The sequence below is a fragment of the Narcine bancroftii genome, chromosome 4 (assembly GCF_036971445.1).
Source record: "Narcine bancroftii isolate sNarBan1 chromosome 4, sNarBan1.hap1, whole genome shotgun sequence".
NCBI lineage: Eukaryota > Metazoa > Chordata > Chondrichthyes > Torpediniformes > Narcinidae > Narcine > Narcine bancroftii.
In genome coordinates, this window is record NC_091472.1 from 77,287,564 (window position 1) to 77,303,439 (window position 15,876).

Consider the following 15,876-nt stretch of genomic DNA (forward strand, 5'->3'; position numbering starts at 1 on the left):
TTTCAGAATGCTGGATACAGGATACTTGACCTGTATCAGAATTCATATGCTGTAGTCATAAAGTTGGTGCTCACAGCCTTTCCAGTGTCAGGCCAAGCACAGGAGAAAATGCTTTGTGCCGGTGCTGTATTTATAAGGATTGCTTGTGGAAATTAACAGTGGGATCAGGGGAGGAGATTTTTTTTTGCCACTTCTCTCAACTTTGCTGGAATTGAGTGCTTAAAATGGAAAAGTATTCTTTTCTACAAAGTTGATATTCTTCAGTTTGACAAAAAGTCATGGTTAAAAAAAAAAATCAACCTGTTAAGAAGCACTAAAACTCAAGATTTTGTGTGTACAGATATACCTTCTCAGGCAAAGGTTAACATAAAAGAATAAGATTATTAGATAAGAATCAGAATTTATCGTCATGAACATGTCATGAAAGGTGCAAACGTTTATATAAAACCACCTTGCAAAATAATTTAAAATAGTGCAAGGAAAAGAAAAAGACCAAGTAAGGTAGTGTCAGGAATCTGATGACAGTGGGGAAGAAGCTGCCTTGTGCCGTTCGTTGAGTGCTCGTCTTCAGGCTCCTGTCCCTTTTTCCTGATGGTAGCAGAGTGAAAAGGGTAGAGGCTGTCAACATAGAATGCTAAAAATGCTCATGAGATTGGGCAGTTTCTGTGGAAAGAGAAAGAGACTTAATGCTCCAAGTCAATGACTGCATTAGAACAGGAAAAGAACACGTTTCACAAAAGGCTCGTATGCAGATAGTTATTGTTTATTGCACGGGAATTGAATATAAAGTTAGCTAGGCTGCATTTATGTGGGAGCTCTTGATTTCAGCCAGAGTGTAAATACCATCGAAGCAGCTCAGTGAAATTTACTCAACTGATATCTGGAGTGGGCAGATTATTTTATGAGGAGAGGGTTAGACAGTTTATGCTCTTTTTAGGGAGCAATTTAGAAGAATGAGGGGAAAATTGATTGAATCCTGGTGAGATTTGGAAGGAAACTGGTCAAAATCACTGTTCAAAATTTGAGCTTGCCCATTCAAAACAGAGGAGCTGTAACTTTTGTTCCACAGACGGTTGTTAGTCTTTGGCTGTCTCTTCCTCAGAAGGTGGAGGAAGCAGAGTCTGAATATTTTTAAGGTAGAGATAAGTAGATTCCTGATAAATAGAGGGATGAAAGATAAAAATTATGAGTAGTGTTTACAATCTGATTAACCATGATTGAATAGATAGCTGAATGGCCCTGGCCCTATTGATGTTCCAAGTCTGCAAGTTTCTATGTAAAAGTGAGAATATCAACATGTTTTAAATCGCAGAAGATCGAGAGTTTAAAGGAGTATCTGAGCAAGATTTATGATGGCACGAGTGCTGTTGGTCCCGTTTGAGAAAGTGTGCAGAAGGCTTGTTAATCCACCTGAATGAAGAAGGTGGAAATAAATGGAGATCAATAAGGGCACCATAGAGTCATAACTCTGTACAGCATATAATTAGTCCCTTTGGCCCACTGCATGAATCCCAACCATCATGCATATCCAGACTCATCCCATTTTCATTAATTCCATATTTCACTGTGCCGAACTCATTCAAGTACCTGTCCAGAAATCTTTTAAGTGCAGTTACTGCTTCTGCCTCCACCACCTCCTCTGGCAAATGACTGCAGAAACCAAGTTATTTTCTTTGACCCCTCAGGTTTCATTTAAATGCCCTCCCTCTAACTTTAAACCTCTGCCCTCTAGGTTTAGACATCTGTACCATGGAAAACAGACACTACCCTATCTAATGCCTCATAATTTTGTGTAACTCTATCACGTCTCCTCTCAGCTCCAGGAAAACAGAGAACCCAGGCCATCCACTTTTTCCTGATAATACAATCCCTCCAATCCAGCCAGCATCCTTGTGAACCATTCCTGCACCCTCTCTATCTTAATCACCTTATTCCCTTAATGCTCCAAGTACACCTTGACCAACTTTTTATTCACCTGTTACATCGTGCTCCAACTTTTGTATTCAATACCTTGGCCAATTAAGGCAAGCTTGTGACATTGCTTTCTTCACCACCCTGTGTGCCACTTTCAGGGAACTATAAACTTGTGCCTAAAGGTTTCTCCGTTCAACCACACTCCCACTTACCCTGGTTTAACTTCCAAAAATGCATTACTTGGAATTGTCCAGATTAAATTCCATCTGTTGTTCCCTAACCCACTTTCTCTGTTAATCTCATGTTGTAACTTTAGGCATCCTTTTTCATTGAAAACTATACCACCAGACTTCCCAAAGATTTTTGATTTATAGAAGAACAAATTCACCAGATTAAGGGGGAGAAGGATGTTGGAGAGGGATTAGTTGGGAGAAGAGAAAGGCTCTGATTGGGACTGGAAAGTGGCAACCTTCAAAGTGGCAGAGGGCATCAGATTGGGAAAGAGCTAAAAGGAAGAGTCAAGGAAAGAAGAAATAATTTCTGATGGGCATGAACTGTCTAAACCAATGTTTAGTCATGTTAATATGGCTTGTGAATCTTGGGGAAAAGATAGAAGTTGGTCATGGCAGGTTGGGGAACTATGGAGTTAAAGGTTCCACAGAGATCAACAGAGAAAATGAGGTCAGTGAGATGACAGCTATGGTTCAGTAGGAAATACCTGAGAACTGACAATCAGCCTCTTGTCAGATAGAGGTCAATTTGTCACAAAATATCACTACCTTTGTCAGCCTTTTTAATGACAGTGTGTGGATCTTTAGTGAGTGGAGTGCTGCAGTTCAGATGCAGTTGGTTAGAGTTAGAAAAATCAATGGTAAAATCAAGATGTCAATGTGTCATCAACCTATAATATTAACTCAATTTTTTCACTCCACTGATACAACTTGAGGAGCATTCATTGCCCTCAATTAATACTGATCCAGCTAGAGCAGTAATGTTATTAACCTTCAACATCATCTCTCCTCCCAGACTGGACCAACACCATTTGTCATTTGTGTATTTAGATTATCTTGGACTCAACCCTATCATAATTATTCCCCCTGTTCACTCTGCAACTGAAAATACAGGTTTTTTAAAAATTTTTCCCTATTCTGATGAAAGGTCATCAATCTGAAACATTAATTCTATTCCTTTTCTGTTTCATTTCAGATTTTTCCTATTTCATACTCATAACACATTCACAGGTCTTTGTGGGCTCTCAAGGTAGCAGTATAATTACTTGACAGATCACTCCCATTTTCCTGTATCTCTGTAACTTATTCTCTTTTGCATATGCCAATTAATCTTCACTTGATTCTTTTGGCCATTCATTGATCCCAATTTATTGTAGCCAATTAATCTACCAATACACCTTTAGGATGTGGAAGGAGCCGAGCTTGCAAAGTTCATTAAGAAAACGTATAAATTCTGCGCAAGCCACATCCAAGATGATCAATAACATCCAGTCAAAATAAAGTCTAATTTGATTAAATGAAAATCCAAGAAAATGCCAATGTTGGAAATCTGAAACAAAAGCAGAAAATGCTCAAAAAACTCAGCAAGTTAGGTAATATCTTTGTGAACATTTCTGGACTATGGCCCTTTATTAGAACTTTTATCAAAAGAGGAGGAAATATTCACTGAAAACCAAGTTTTATCTTTTCTATTATCTTCTTCTAGTCCAGTAAAAGTTGTACTGGGTGTACATTGGCCAGAAATTCTTCTTGGATGTCCCAATTTGATGTGGACATCAGTTGAGAGTAAGATTAGACATTATAACTATGTAGCTAAATAACTTTCAGCATTTGCTGTCATAGATCCAAGTGAATTTTGGCTATGTTCATGGTAGCTGGGAGCTGTAATGATATTAGAACCCAAACTTTAAGGATGTAAGGGGAGTGACATGGAGGGGAAGAACATTACTGAAGGTGGAAGAATGAATAAAAGTTAAAGTGCCTTGAAAACTGTTGAGTTTGGGGATCTTGCGTTCAAATACTAGGTGACTGTGTGGGATTCTCTGGAATATATGCAATGGTGGTTGAAAACTACACTCTGAAGAATTCTTTAGGACAGCCTAAGCCATTGAAATATCCAGAGTCTTGAATATCCAACTTTGCTGAATAGAGAAGCTCAGAGGCTATGTAATTTCTTGCATAAAGTAATGAAAATCAAGTGAAATACAAACATTGTAAAATATAGCGGAAGTCAGACAGATATTCATGCCTGCAAGTTTTGAAATGTCTTGGTAATTGTCAGACACTGCCCAGTAGCTGCGGAAGTTAACACTTGGAATAAGATTCCTGCTGAATATTATGATTTACTTCCAGTCAACAGGCTGTCAGGTTGCCCCTGGTTTGAAGCCTTTAAAAAAATTCTTTGCTTTTGTTTTTTCAGGAAACAATAAAGAGAAGGAGGAAGCAATGATGCAAGAGTGGTTTGTGTTGGTGAACAAGAAGAATGCCCTGATAAGACGCCAAAACCAACTTTCACTTTTGTAAGTGCACAGAAAATAAAATGGGATTCTGACGGGTTGCATAATGATCTAATTGTTCCATTTTAACTTTGATGATTACATTGCAATTCTGATATTCAAAAATAATGTTTGGATTAGATAAATGTAGTACATGCTACATCTGCAAAAATTTTATGACTTATTGTTACAAGTACATAAAATTTTTCATTAATATAACTGAAAAAGAGTAAGAAAATATTTAATAGTGACAATGTGGTTGATTTGATGTAATATAAAGGATTGGTATTCCATGAGAATACAGAGAGGATATATGAACAGATTCTTGCATTTTTCCTCGTACCTTGTTTCTTTCAGTGGTTTGGTAAAGAAGAGTCACATTGCAGGAGATAAGGCAGAAAGGGGGCCGTGGTAGGAAACAATAGTTTCAAAGAGAATATTAATTAGGAAGATAATGTGAGGGAAAAATAAGAAAAGACTTACACACTGAGTCCGTTTATTAGCTACTGGTGTTTGGAAGCTTCTGGTTTGATTTACTGTACAAACTGTACTCCTTTACCTCATCTTTACCAATCAACAAAAATGAGAGAAGCTCATGGAAACTTTAACAGCAAGTTTGAGTCCATCCATACAGCTGCCTCTACAATTTACCTCCCTTTTCTTAGCACATTAACCAAATAAGTTTTTTTTTCCTGCTCCGTGGAAACTTTGTTTTTGGTGTGTTTTCTCTGATTTCATCCAAAGTCTCAAAGCATTGGCCCAGTTGCTGAAACCTCAATCCCCTTGTTCCTATTTTTATCTATCTGGTGCAGTCAACAAATTGAAAGACTTCTCTTGATAATGATAACAAGATTTTTATCATACATGTAAGTAAAATGTACTAAAATTCTTGTTTTCTGTAGCCAAACAGGTATTTTCTCAATAAATAAATAACATCTCCAATGGTGTACATTAAATCACTTTGTGAAAAGAGATAAGATAGATAACAAGTATTCACAGTTACAGTAGTGCATGAAGAAAAGTGCAGACCAGCCTTTTTGTGGTGCCTGAGTAGGGTTTATAATTAGTGTAGTAAGGGGAGATTCAAGAGCCCAATACCTGTTGGGGAAAAAACTGTTCCTGAACTAGGTTCAGACTTCATTACCTTCTTCCTGAAAGAGGCAGTGAGAAGAGTATGATGAGGATGATGGATGTCCTTCTACATTTTTGTGACCTCCAGTGTTCTTGAGGGTTTTAAACATGATCCCTTCTTCTTTCTCACCTGCAGCAACATCACCTGAAAATAATGCATCAGTTTCTCTGTCAGTCTGGCAGCCAGATCTATCTCACCATTAATTCTCCGGATGCCATTCTCTCCAAACTCTCGCACTGCTTTTTCAAGCTCCATTACTAGACAAGCAGACATTTTATCGAAATGAATGTTGGCAAGATCAACATCATTCTTCTTCATCAAAAGAACAATCTCTAGCTACTGCCCTCTCCTTTTTACCGGCAGCTGTCCAAGGTTGATTTGAGCTGACCCTTGGACCACATAGTCATTCCGGTACTTGGCTGGCAGTTCCTGCTTCAGTAGGAGAACAAATGAACAGGAAGAGAAGCTGCAGAGATAACTGCTCTCAGCTTACCTGCTTCAACTTCTTATTCTAGCTTCTCGTAGGCCTTCCAAATTCAATGCTTTGTAATTTTGAAGTCATCAAAAACTGCTGCCTTTGGCCTAACTTGTATCTAAAGTTCTGCTCACTTTTCATTTGTGCTTTCTAGCCCTCTTTGGCTTTTAGTTTGCTTTGGCCCTAATTTTAAAATTCTCATCTTCATTTTCAAATCCCTTATTGGCTTTGCCCTCTCCTTATCTCTGTAATCCCCTCCAGCCCGACAGGCCTTCAGTTTTGGCCTCCAGTGCATGCCAAGTTTTAATCACTCAGCATTAACAGCCATGCTATCATCTGCTAACCTGTATGTTTGGAAATCTCTCTCTATCTCTTCACTTGCTCACCTTCCTTTTCTTCTGTAAGGCTCTCCTGGTAGCCTATTTCATTTCACCTGTCCTTGTATCTCCTTGTATCATTCAGTGCAAATTTTGTTCAATAAATTACTTATTCTATACCCTAGAGCATTTTATTCTGTTGAATAATCTGTATTGTTATTTTCGTATGACAGGAAAAAGTTGCTGGGTAAAATTTCATTGCATCCTATTTGACAGATTGGCAAAAGAGTCATCGTCAAACAGCACAGGGGCAGGCTTCTCACCCTCACGAACTCTGAATTAATTCAATTTTCCTGCAATCATAGCGTTCTATACTATGCTGTTTTAAGTCCTCAAGTAAATATTACTTCAGTGATGTGAGAATACCTGTCTCCACCTGCAAGACAGTTCATTCCAGATTTCCACCGCCCTCTGGCTGATAACTGTCTTCTTCATATCTCTTCTAAACTTCCCAAGTCCTTATCTTAAAGCCATTGATACTTCTGCTGAGGGGAAAAGTTTCTCACTATCAACCCCATCTACTCCCTTCATACTTCTGCCAGTCCTCAGGCAAAATTTCTCTTCTTTTATTCTGAAAGTCCTAATGCAGTGAACAAAGAATTTATCAATTTTCACATAAATTGTTGATACATTTCTCCAAATGTTTATCAATTTGCAAAAATGTTGAAATGCCTTCATTCCTACTTTCTAGGCTTCATTTAAATTCCAACTTTACTTTCTGATAGATTGATGTCTCCTTAGAAGAGCATGTAAAATTTTATCATAAAATTATCACTTTTCTTTAATCAATCCTAACCAGTGAGAATACGAAACCATTTCACAAGATAAGATCTGAGTTCACTTGTTCCCTAATTGGTTCAATAATATATTGTTCCAGAAATCTGACCTAAATACATTCCAGACTACATTCACAGATTTGATTTGCCCAGTCTTTTGGAAGGTTGAAGTGCCAAGTGATTATTATTATTTTCTTTGGCTTGGCTTCGCGGACGAAGATTTATGGAGGGCTATGTCCACGTCTGCTGCAGGCTCGTTGGTGACTGACAAGTCCGATGCGGGACCGACAGGCACGGTTGCAGGGGAAAATTGGTTGGTTGGGTTTGGGTGTTGGGTTTTTCCTCCTTTGTCTTTTGTGAATGAGGTGGGCTCTATGGTCTTCTTCAAAGGAGGTTGCTGCCCGCCGAACTGTGAGGCGCCAAGATGCACGGTTGGAGGCGATATCAGCCCACTGGCGGTGATCAATGTGGCAGGCACCAAGAGATTTCTTTAAGCAGTCCTTGTACCTCTTCTCTGGTGCACCTCTGTCTCGGTGGCCAGTGGAGAGCTCGCCATAGAACACGATCTTGGGAAGGCGATGGTTCTCCATTCTGGAGACGTGACCCACCCAGCGCAGTTGGGTCTTCAGCAGCATGGATTTGATGCTTGCGGACTCTGCCAGTTCGAGTACTTCGATGTTGGTGATGAAGTCATTCCAATGAATGTTGAGGATGGAGCAGAGACAGCGCTGATGGAAGCGTTCTAGGAGCCGTGGGTGATGCCGGTAGAGGACCCATGATTCGGAGCTGAACAGGAGCGTGGGTATGACAACGGCTCTGTACACGCTGATCTTTGTGTGTTTCTTCAGGTGGTTGTTTTTCCAGACTCTTGTGTAGTCTTCCAAAGGCGCTATTTGCCTTGGCGAGTCTGTTGTCTATCTCTTTGTCGATCCTTGCATCAGATGAAATGGTGCAGCCGAGGTAGGTAAACTGGTTTACCTACCTCGATTATTATTATACTTCCTTTGCAACCAACATTTTTTTTTCATCAGTTCTCTCTTGAACTATATTGCTGACAGGGAGCATGTAAACCCCTCAAACTAGTATTTTTTTTTCTACTAATCATATCACAAGCCATACTGATTCTGCTTCCTAGACTTTCTGGCCAAAATTATTCCTCATTGCTGTCTTTGCATTATCTTTTGTCATCAGTTGTTCCAATTTTTATCTCCTTCCTATATAGTAAATATTTTAGAAGATTTAATTCCAAACCAGAGAGTGAATAAGGAAAGTACAATGTATTTTGTAGTTACAACATGCTGGTGGTTGATGAAGAAACAAATATAGTAGTGGAGAATGTGTTGACAATCAAGTTTGGTATCACCCCTGACATTTGTAATTTCCATGCAAGATTCTCAACTTTATTGTCAGATTCTCTTTTTGATCATCTTTGCCCACCCTCTGAACTGTTCTGCTTTCTTTTGCCATAGTTTGTTTTTCCAGTGTGAAATATGTGAATGCTATGTAAATGCAAGCTATTTATTAATAAACATTTGATACTAACCTATAATTATGTTGGGGGAGGGATGGAATTAATTTCATGATGTCATTACTTATGTATTTGATGTCCTTTAAATAATCTAAACATGATCAGCATTAAAAATCTAACATTATTTCTAAGAATTTAACAAAAATGTAACATGTGACATTTTTTAAATATCACCACAGGTAAGTCATAGTATTTAGCTTCAGAATTTCCTAACTTTATTAAAATAGATTCAAGGTTTTAAAGAAAGAGTGAAAATTAACTTTGTCTATAAATTTATGTTTTGGCACAGAACCACAGAACAGTGGTGCCAGTAATATGCAAATGAACTTTTGTGTTAATTTATAGCCCAGAATTCTTATTTACCGAATTTTTAATTGGCAAATAAATCACAACATATCAGGATTGATTGGTGTGTCACTAATTTGGATGGACCTGCACACACAGGGTGTGATGGTGGTGAAATTCTGGCCCCACCACTCTGATATTTCATAATTCTTCTAAATGGATAGAAAGGGTCTGCAAGTCTTGATTTGTTTTGCATCGCCTGTGTAAAGAAGCAGCTCTTCACTTAACTGTGAAAGTGAAAAAAAGTAATGGTTTATTGAGCTTCTGCGGGCTTTATAAGTTTTTTTAAAGATGTCAGGGAGCTGCTTAACTTCTATTCTTGTTTTCATTCTTACTTATTTGTGACCAAAATAGCTCTAAAGTCTGCCTGGTTCCAGCATTTTAGAAATATTTCTAACAATTATTGAGAATTTTGTTGATGGATTTGTTGTCACCTTATTATCCCTTGAATCTTCTGATGTGGAGAGCTCCACTTGCAGATTGGAGGTCTACACCGTTCACTCATTTGTTTCTCCATAATTTATTTGAATCTTTAAAATCTTATCTTCACCATCCTTTCAGCCTTCTGTATTTGAACCTGTGTCATCCTAAAAATTGTAACCATGTTAACACTTTGTCTGAGAATACAAAATATATTTGTGGCCCAACCAACATGTGATGTTGGTTCATTTTTAAATTTAAATTTAAATTTTGAGCCTGTGGGATGGCTCTCTCTCAGCAGCCTTGGCAGAGCCATCGCCCAGTGATAATAATGCCATACTTATGTGTGACAAATCAGAAATAACTTGTATAACTAAGCACCATTGATGCTCGTTCTTCTCTGTGTATATTTTACAAGAGAAAAGGCAACTTTACACTTAACCTATATAAATCAACAGTTTTATTGTCAATTGGTTTGAATTTGTATTGCCCTTACTCCGAGTGATATATTTGGCTTTTCTTCTTCTCTCTTTGGCTTGGCTTCGCGGACGAAGATTTATGGAGGGGGTAAATGTCCACGTCAGCTGCAGGCTCGTTTGTGGCTGACAAGTCCGATGCGGGACAGGCAGACACGGTTGCAACGGTTGCAGGGGAAAATTGGTGGGTTGGGGTTGGGTGTTGGGTTTTTCCTCCTTTGTCTTTTGTCAGTGAGGTGGGCTCTGCGGTCTTCTTCAAAGGAGGTTGCTGCCCGCCGAACTGTGAGGCGCCAAGATGCACGGTTTGAGGCGATATCAGCCCACTGGTGGTGGTCAATGTGGCAGGCACCAAGAGATTTCTTTAGGCAGTATTGTACCTCTTCTTTGGTGCACCTCTGTCACGGTGGCCAGTGGAGAGCTCGCCATATAACACGATATTGGGAAGGCGATGGTCCTCCATTCTGGAGACGTGACCCACCCAGCGCAGCTGGATCTTCAGCAGCGTGGACTCAATGCTGTCGGCCTCTGCCATCTCGAGTACTTCAACGTTAGGGATGAAGGCGCTCCAATGATTAATGTGCAAATAAATGCATATACTATTTCATTAAATTGATAGTTCATTCTAAGGAGTGCTCAGTATTGCACTCTTCGTTTTGATGAACAGGATATGTTGCATTAAGAGATTATGGAGTGTGGCTACTTTTACCTGCCGAAAACAGATGTCCTGTTTAATGATTCTGTTTCTGCCCTAATCCAACTTTATTAACAGAGTTGCTGATGGCACCATTAGCTACATAATTCAATATGCTCCTGCTTCATCAAAGATCGGCCATTTTGGTCACAAATTGAGAATACCCACTTGCATTGTAGCTCTCTCATGCCTCCTGAACAATATTAATAGGCCTTATGAACTGAAGCTCCTTTCAACTTTCATCTTTAGTCAAAAATCCATACACGCTTCTAAACAAATATGGTGTGTCTAATATAACATTCTTCTGCTATCTGCAAATTATATATTTTTTTAAGGGAAAATTTACGACTGTCTATGACCCTACCTAGGTCTAGTAATGTGGAGATTCTAATTCGACAAGGGAATGTGTGTAAATTTATTTCTCGAATGTATTACATATTCCAAAGTGAGGCCCTGAAGCCGGGCTTATGTAGGTCAAGCAAGAGATGGCAGTTGAAATTGGGCACAACAATAAATGAAGTGTAGTGGAAAGACCTGTGTCTGGACAGTGAGACTGGAGTCATTAACGCCAGATACAGGTTGGTGCAATATAACTTTTTGCACCAGCTGTACCTCACAGCATAAAAAATACATAGATCAAAGCTGGAAATTTCAGAAATGTGTTTTAGGTGTGGTGTGGAGATTGGAACCTTTGTCCACTCTACCAGGCTAATGTACCCGAATGTACAAAGGTGAGACCCTTCTGGGAGGACATTTTGAAAAAAATTACAGAAGTGGATTTTTTTTTTTTTTAATTTTTTATTTTTCACACCATAAATCACATTAGCCATGATATACACTATTTCTTTTTCACACATATACAGTGACTTTTTCTCCCCCCCCCCTTTCCTCCCAAACCACACCCCCCCCCCCTTTCCTCCCAAACCACACCCCCACCCCCCCCTCTCATCCATTTTAGGTATACAATCTAGGTTGCATTAAGCCAGTCAGACAATGTTGTCATTCAACAAAATTACACCAGAAATTCTACTGAGTCCATTCTTTTCTTTCCTTCTCCTTCCATCAACTTAGGTAATGTTTGTCCCCGGTAGGTTTTCGCTATTGTATTTAATGTAAGGCTCCTATACTTGTTTGAATATTTCAATATTATTTCTTAACCTATATGTTATTTTTTCTAATGGAATACATTTATTCATTTAAATTTGGTAGTTTCTTCCTTTTAATTTGGTTATGTATTCCATTAATATTTAAAGACATATAGTTCAGCGTAGCCCTTTTCCGTTTTTCCATCATTACCTTTCCTCCTTTTCCATTTCTGTTTTCTTATTTTCAACTCTTTATAAGACAACATTCCTACAACATCCAACATTTTCCATATTCTCCTATTTCTATCTTATTTATCCCCAATCTCCCCTTCACCTCCTGAGTTGTCCTTTATCCCTTGTCGGACAACCACATCTCCCCTCTCCATTTGGATTTGCGAATCCACTCGCAAGCGTCAACTGATTTTGCAGTGACCGCTATTTCCCCCCACCCCGCCTCCCCCAGAAAAGATTTCACTTTTCATATGTCACAAAGGTCACTCTTTTAATTCCCTCCTTATTCTCTCTATTCCATTACCTTCCCTTATTAATTCTTGTCTATACTATCTATATTTTCCTCTAAGTACAGATACATTCATGTATCCTCATTGTCTCTATTCACTCTTATACCTCTTTACCCGCATACATATCAATCGTGATCATTTTTACTCTCATTACCCGTCTTCATCCCTCAGTCTATTTTTGTCTTTACCCACATACATATCAATCGTGATCATTTTAACTCTCATTACCCGTCTTCCTCCCTCAGTCTATTTTTGTAATTGTTCTGCAAATTTTCGTGCTTCTTCTGGATCCGAGAATAGTCTGTTTTGTTGTCCTGGAATAAATATTTTCAATACCGCTGGATGCTTTAGTATAAATTTATACCCTTTCTTCCATAAAATCGCCTTTGCTGTATTGAACTCTTTTCTCTTCTTTAGGAGTTCAAAACTTATATCTGGATAAATGAAGATTTTTTGCCCTTTATACTCCAGTGGTTTGTTGCCCTCTCTTACTTTTTCCATTGTCTTCTCCAGTACCTTTTCTCTTGTAGTATATCTTAGGAATTTTACTACAATAGATCTTGGTTTTTGTTGTGGTTGTGGTTTAGAGGCCAATACTCTATGTGCCCTTTCTATTTCCATTTCTTGCTGTAGTTCTGGACATCCTATGGTCTTAGGGATCCACTCTTTTATAAACTCCCTCATATTCTTGCCTTCTTCATCTTCCTTAAGGCCCACTATCTTTATGTTATTTCTTCTGTTATGGTTTTCCATTGTATCTATTTTTTGAGCTAGTAGTTCTTGTGTCTCTTTAGTTTTTTTATTAGATTTCTCCAATTTCTTTTTTAAGTCTTCTACCTCCATTTCTGCTGCTACTGCCTGCTCTTCCATCTTGTCCATTTTCTTTCCCATTTCTGTTAAGGTCATCTCCATTTTATTTATTTTCTCTTCTGTGTTGTTTATTCTTTTTCTTAAATCCTTAAATTCCTGTGTTTGCCATTCTTTAAATGACTCCATGTATCCTTTAATAAGAGCAAGTATATCCTTTACCTTGCCTTTCTTTTCTTCTTCTATTTCACCGTACTCTTCTTCTTCCTCTTCTTCTTCCTCTGGGTTGACCATCTGTTGTTTCTTTGTTGCCCTTTCCTCCTCTTCTTTCTTGTTTCTATTGTCTTCTGTGGTTTCTTCTTGCTGCAGGTGTTCTGCAGCTGTCGTTGCCGGCTGTGGAGATCGACTCCCCAGCTGGTCCCCCCTCCCGTCGGTGTGTTTTTTTTCATTCTCATCGCGCATGCGCGAAGTATCGCACATGCGCGGTTGCGCACTTTTACTCGGCTCTGCGAGCCATTTTTGTAGTCCATTATTTACCGACCTGAGGGAGCAGGTTTCTCTCTCCGCAGCGGGCCTCTTCGGACAGGTAAGGCCTTCACCTTTTTCCTCCTTTGTCTTCTCTTCCTCTCTTCTTACCGTTGCTTTCGATTTTTCTTTTTTTGTCGCCATCTTCTTTCCACCTTTATACTCACTTTTCTGTAACTTTTATTTCTGTGCCTTTGTGTTTTCCTTTGTTTTTCCTGACTTTTCTGGAGAGGGCTGGAGTTCACCGTCCGGCCACTACTCCATCACGTGACTCCCCTCCAGAAGTGGATTTTCCACAAGATCTGGAGTAGTACCTTTTGGGAGATATTGGAAATGTGAGTTTTCAACAGTCCAAATATCGAATTCAGTTCATGAAGGTCGCCTTGTCGGTAGTCAGGATGTGTATAGCGGTTACGTGGAAGTCCGACTCCCAATTAAATTCCACATGATGGAATATGGAAATGCAGAATTGGATTCCCCTGGAGAAAATAACATACAATCTAAGGGGGAAACATGACACCTTCATTAAAGTGCAGCAGCCATATCTGAAATATATGGGCATGTAGATTGACTAGTTTTCCCTCCCCGAGAAATATGGATATTATAAAAACCTGTTCTCATAGGGAAAGTATTGGAGTTAAGGAAATGGAACATGGCACAGGTGATGTGCGAGTTTTCTTTTTAGCCCTTTTTTTTTTACTTTGTTTTATTTTAGTTTTGTGTTTTTTTTATTTCTTACTTGCGCTAATTAGGTTAATTAGGTTTTTTTTTAGGTCTTTGGTGGGAGCTCTGAACCCCACTTGTATCTGTATAATTGGTATGACTATGTATTTGTGGGCAAGGGGTGGGGTAGTAAAGACAGTCTCTGTACATTCCATGAATGTTGAAAAATACTGTATTGATTGTTGAAATTACTTTGAATCTGTAAAAAAAAAATTAAAATATAAAAAAAACTCCATACACACTCCTGATCACATTTTCTTACATTCCAATTGTATTCAAAAGAAGAAATTCTTCATGTTTCTATTTCAGTTCATTTTTCCCAGGACCACTATGCAATGCAGTTCTCTGCAGATCTTCATTCATTGTATAATTTTCAGAATCCTATAACCAAGCCTTGCCATATCATAATCCCTGCTACCTGATATTCTTAGGCTTCCATGTTTTACCTTGGTTTCAGAATGGGAACCCACTGTTGTTTCCAACATCCATATTCTATAACTGTAGCTACTGCATAATTGAGAAAATTGATACATCTCATCATGCCCTCTTTCCAATTGAATGGAATCTACACCAATTCAAGTGTTTTCATATTGTATGTTGATTAACCTTCTGTTTTAAATTCAGCATAATTAGAACACTATCAATGAAGGTTTGTGTATCAGTCATTTGGAGTAGATTAAAGGTTTGAGACGAGACAATGGTCAGTCCTAGTAATCGATATATCTTAAAGATTGCTTTGAGTCAGTAATGATTTGTTAATTGTCGTATTGATGAACTTTTTTGACTTGCCTAGGGAAAAAGAACACGATCTTGAGAGACGCTTTGAGCTGCTAAATAGAGAATTACGAGCTATGCTTGCAATAGAAGGTAAGTGATACGTGGTTATTTATCACTTTCCAGGTTATTAACATTTTACCTTTACAAAATCATCTTCATTTGTGTATTTTGTACAATCTCAATAGTCATAAGTTCTCCAGAGCTAAATGCTGAAGTGAGTGTTCATCAATGCAAGCCTTTTAACTGCTCTTCATAGAAAATAGAAATGAAAACGATTACAAAATGTATTCAGAAATCATAAAAACAACCCTGTGAATTATTGAACTTATAGATGTTAATATTGAAAATATTCATTATAGTTACATTTACTTTCTAAATATTTGAGCATGTCAATAATTTGATGGGGAAAATGCGTTTGAAAATTTTGAAAATTAATCTTTTCTTTAACTAGGCAACACCTGAAAGTAACTGTGACATTGCAAAATAAAACAATTGCAATCAATGTCGATTGATTTTGCTCTTACTTATTGACCTTGTTAGTCTTTGATGGAGCATAGTTACGTCTTTCTTCACCTGATAAGATACCTGAGCCATTACAAATCAATTCTAATTTATTTCATGGATTCTGCCATTGGCATATATTTAGACTGGAATTAAACTGGTTGGGTCATTTGGGTTTCATTGTTCACATTGCTAACTAATTCAGATTAGTTCATGTCGAACAATATCGTCGCCAATCCAAAAAGGAAGAATTGTTTTAACCTGCTTTTGGGAGAATGAAGCATAAATTGATAACAA

At 38.3% G+C, this 15,876-nt stretch overlaps 1 protein-coding gene across 15 annotated transcripts in view; it reads left to right on the plus strand.

The window, feature by feature from the left end:
* ehbp1 (EH domain binding protein 1) overlaps positions 1–15,876 on the plus strand; it is a 561,098-nt gene that overhangs the window by 500,429 nt on the left and 44,793 nt on the right. For 13 of the 15 annotated variants that reach the window (XM_069931681.1, XM_069931686.1, XM_069931685.1 and 10 more), the window contains 2 exons: positions 4,345–4,444; positions 15,095–15,168. In XM_069931681.1, the coding sequence (XP_069787782.1) occupies positions 4,345–4,444; positions 15,095–15,168 (174 nt within the window). Of the gene's footprint in view, positions 1–4,344; positions 4,449–15,094; positions 15,169–15,876 lie in introns of those variants that run through there. The other 2 variants (XR_011355819.1, XR_011355820.1) reach the window with 1 other exon arrangement.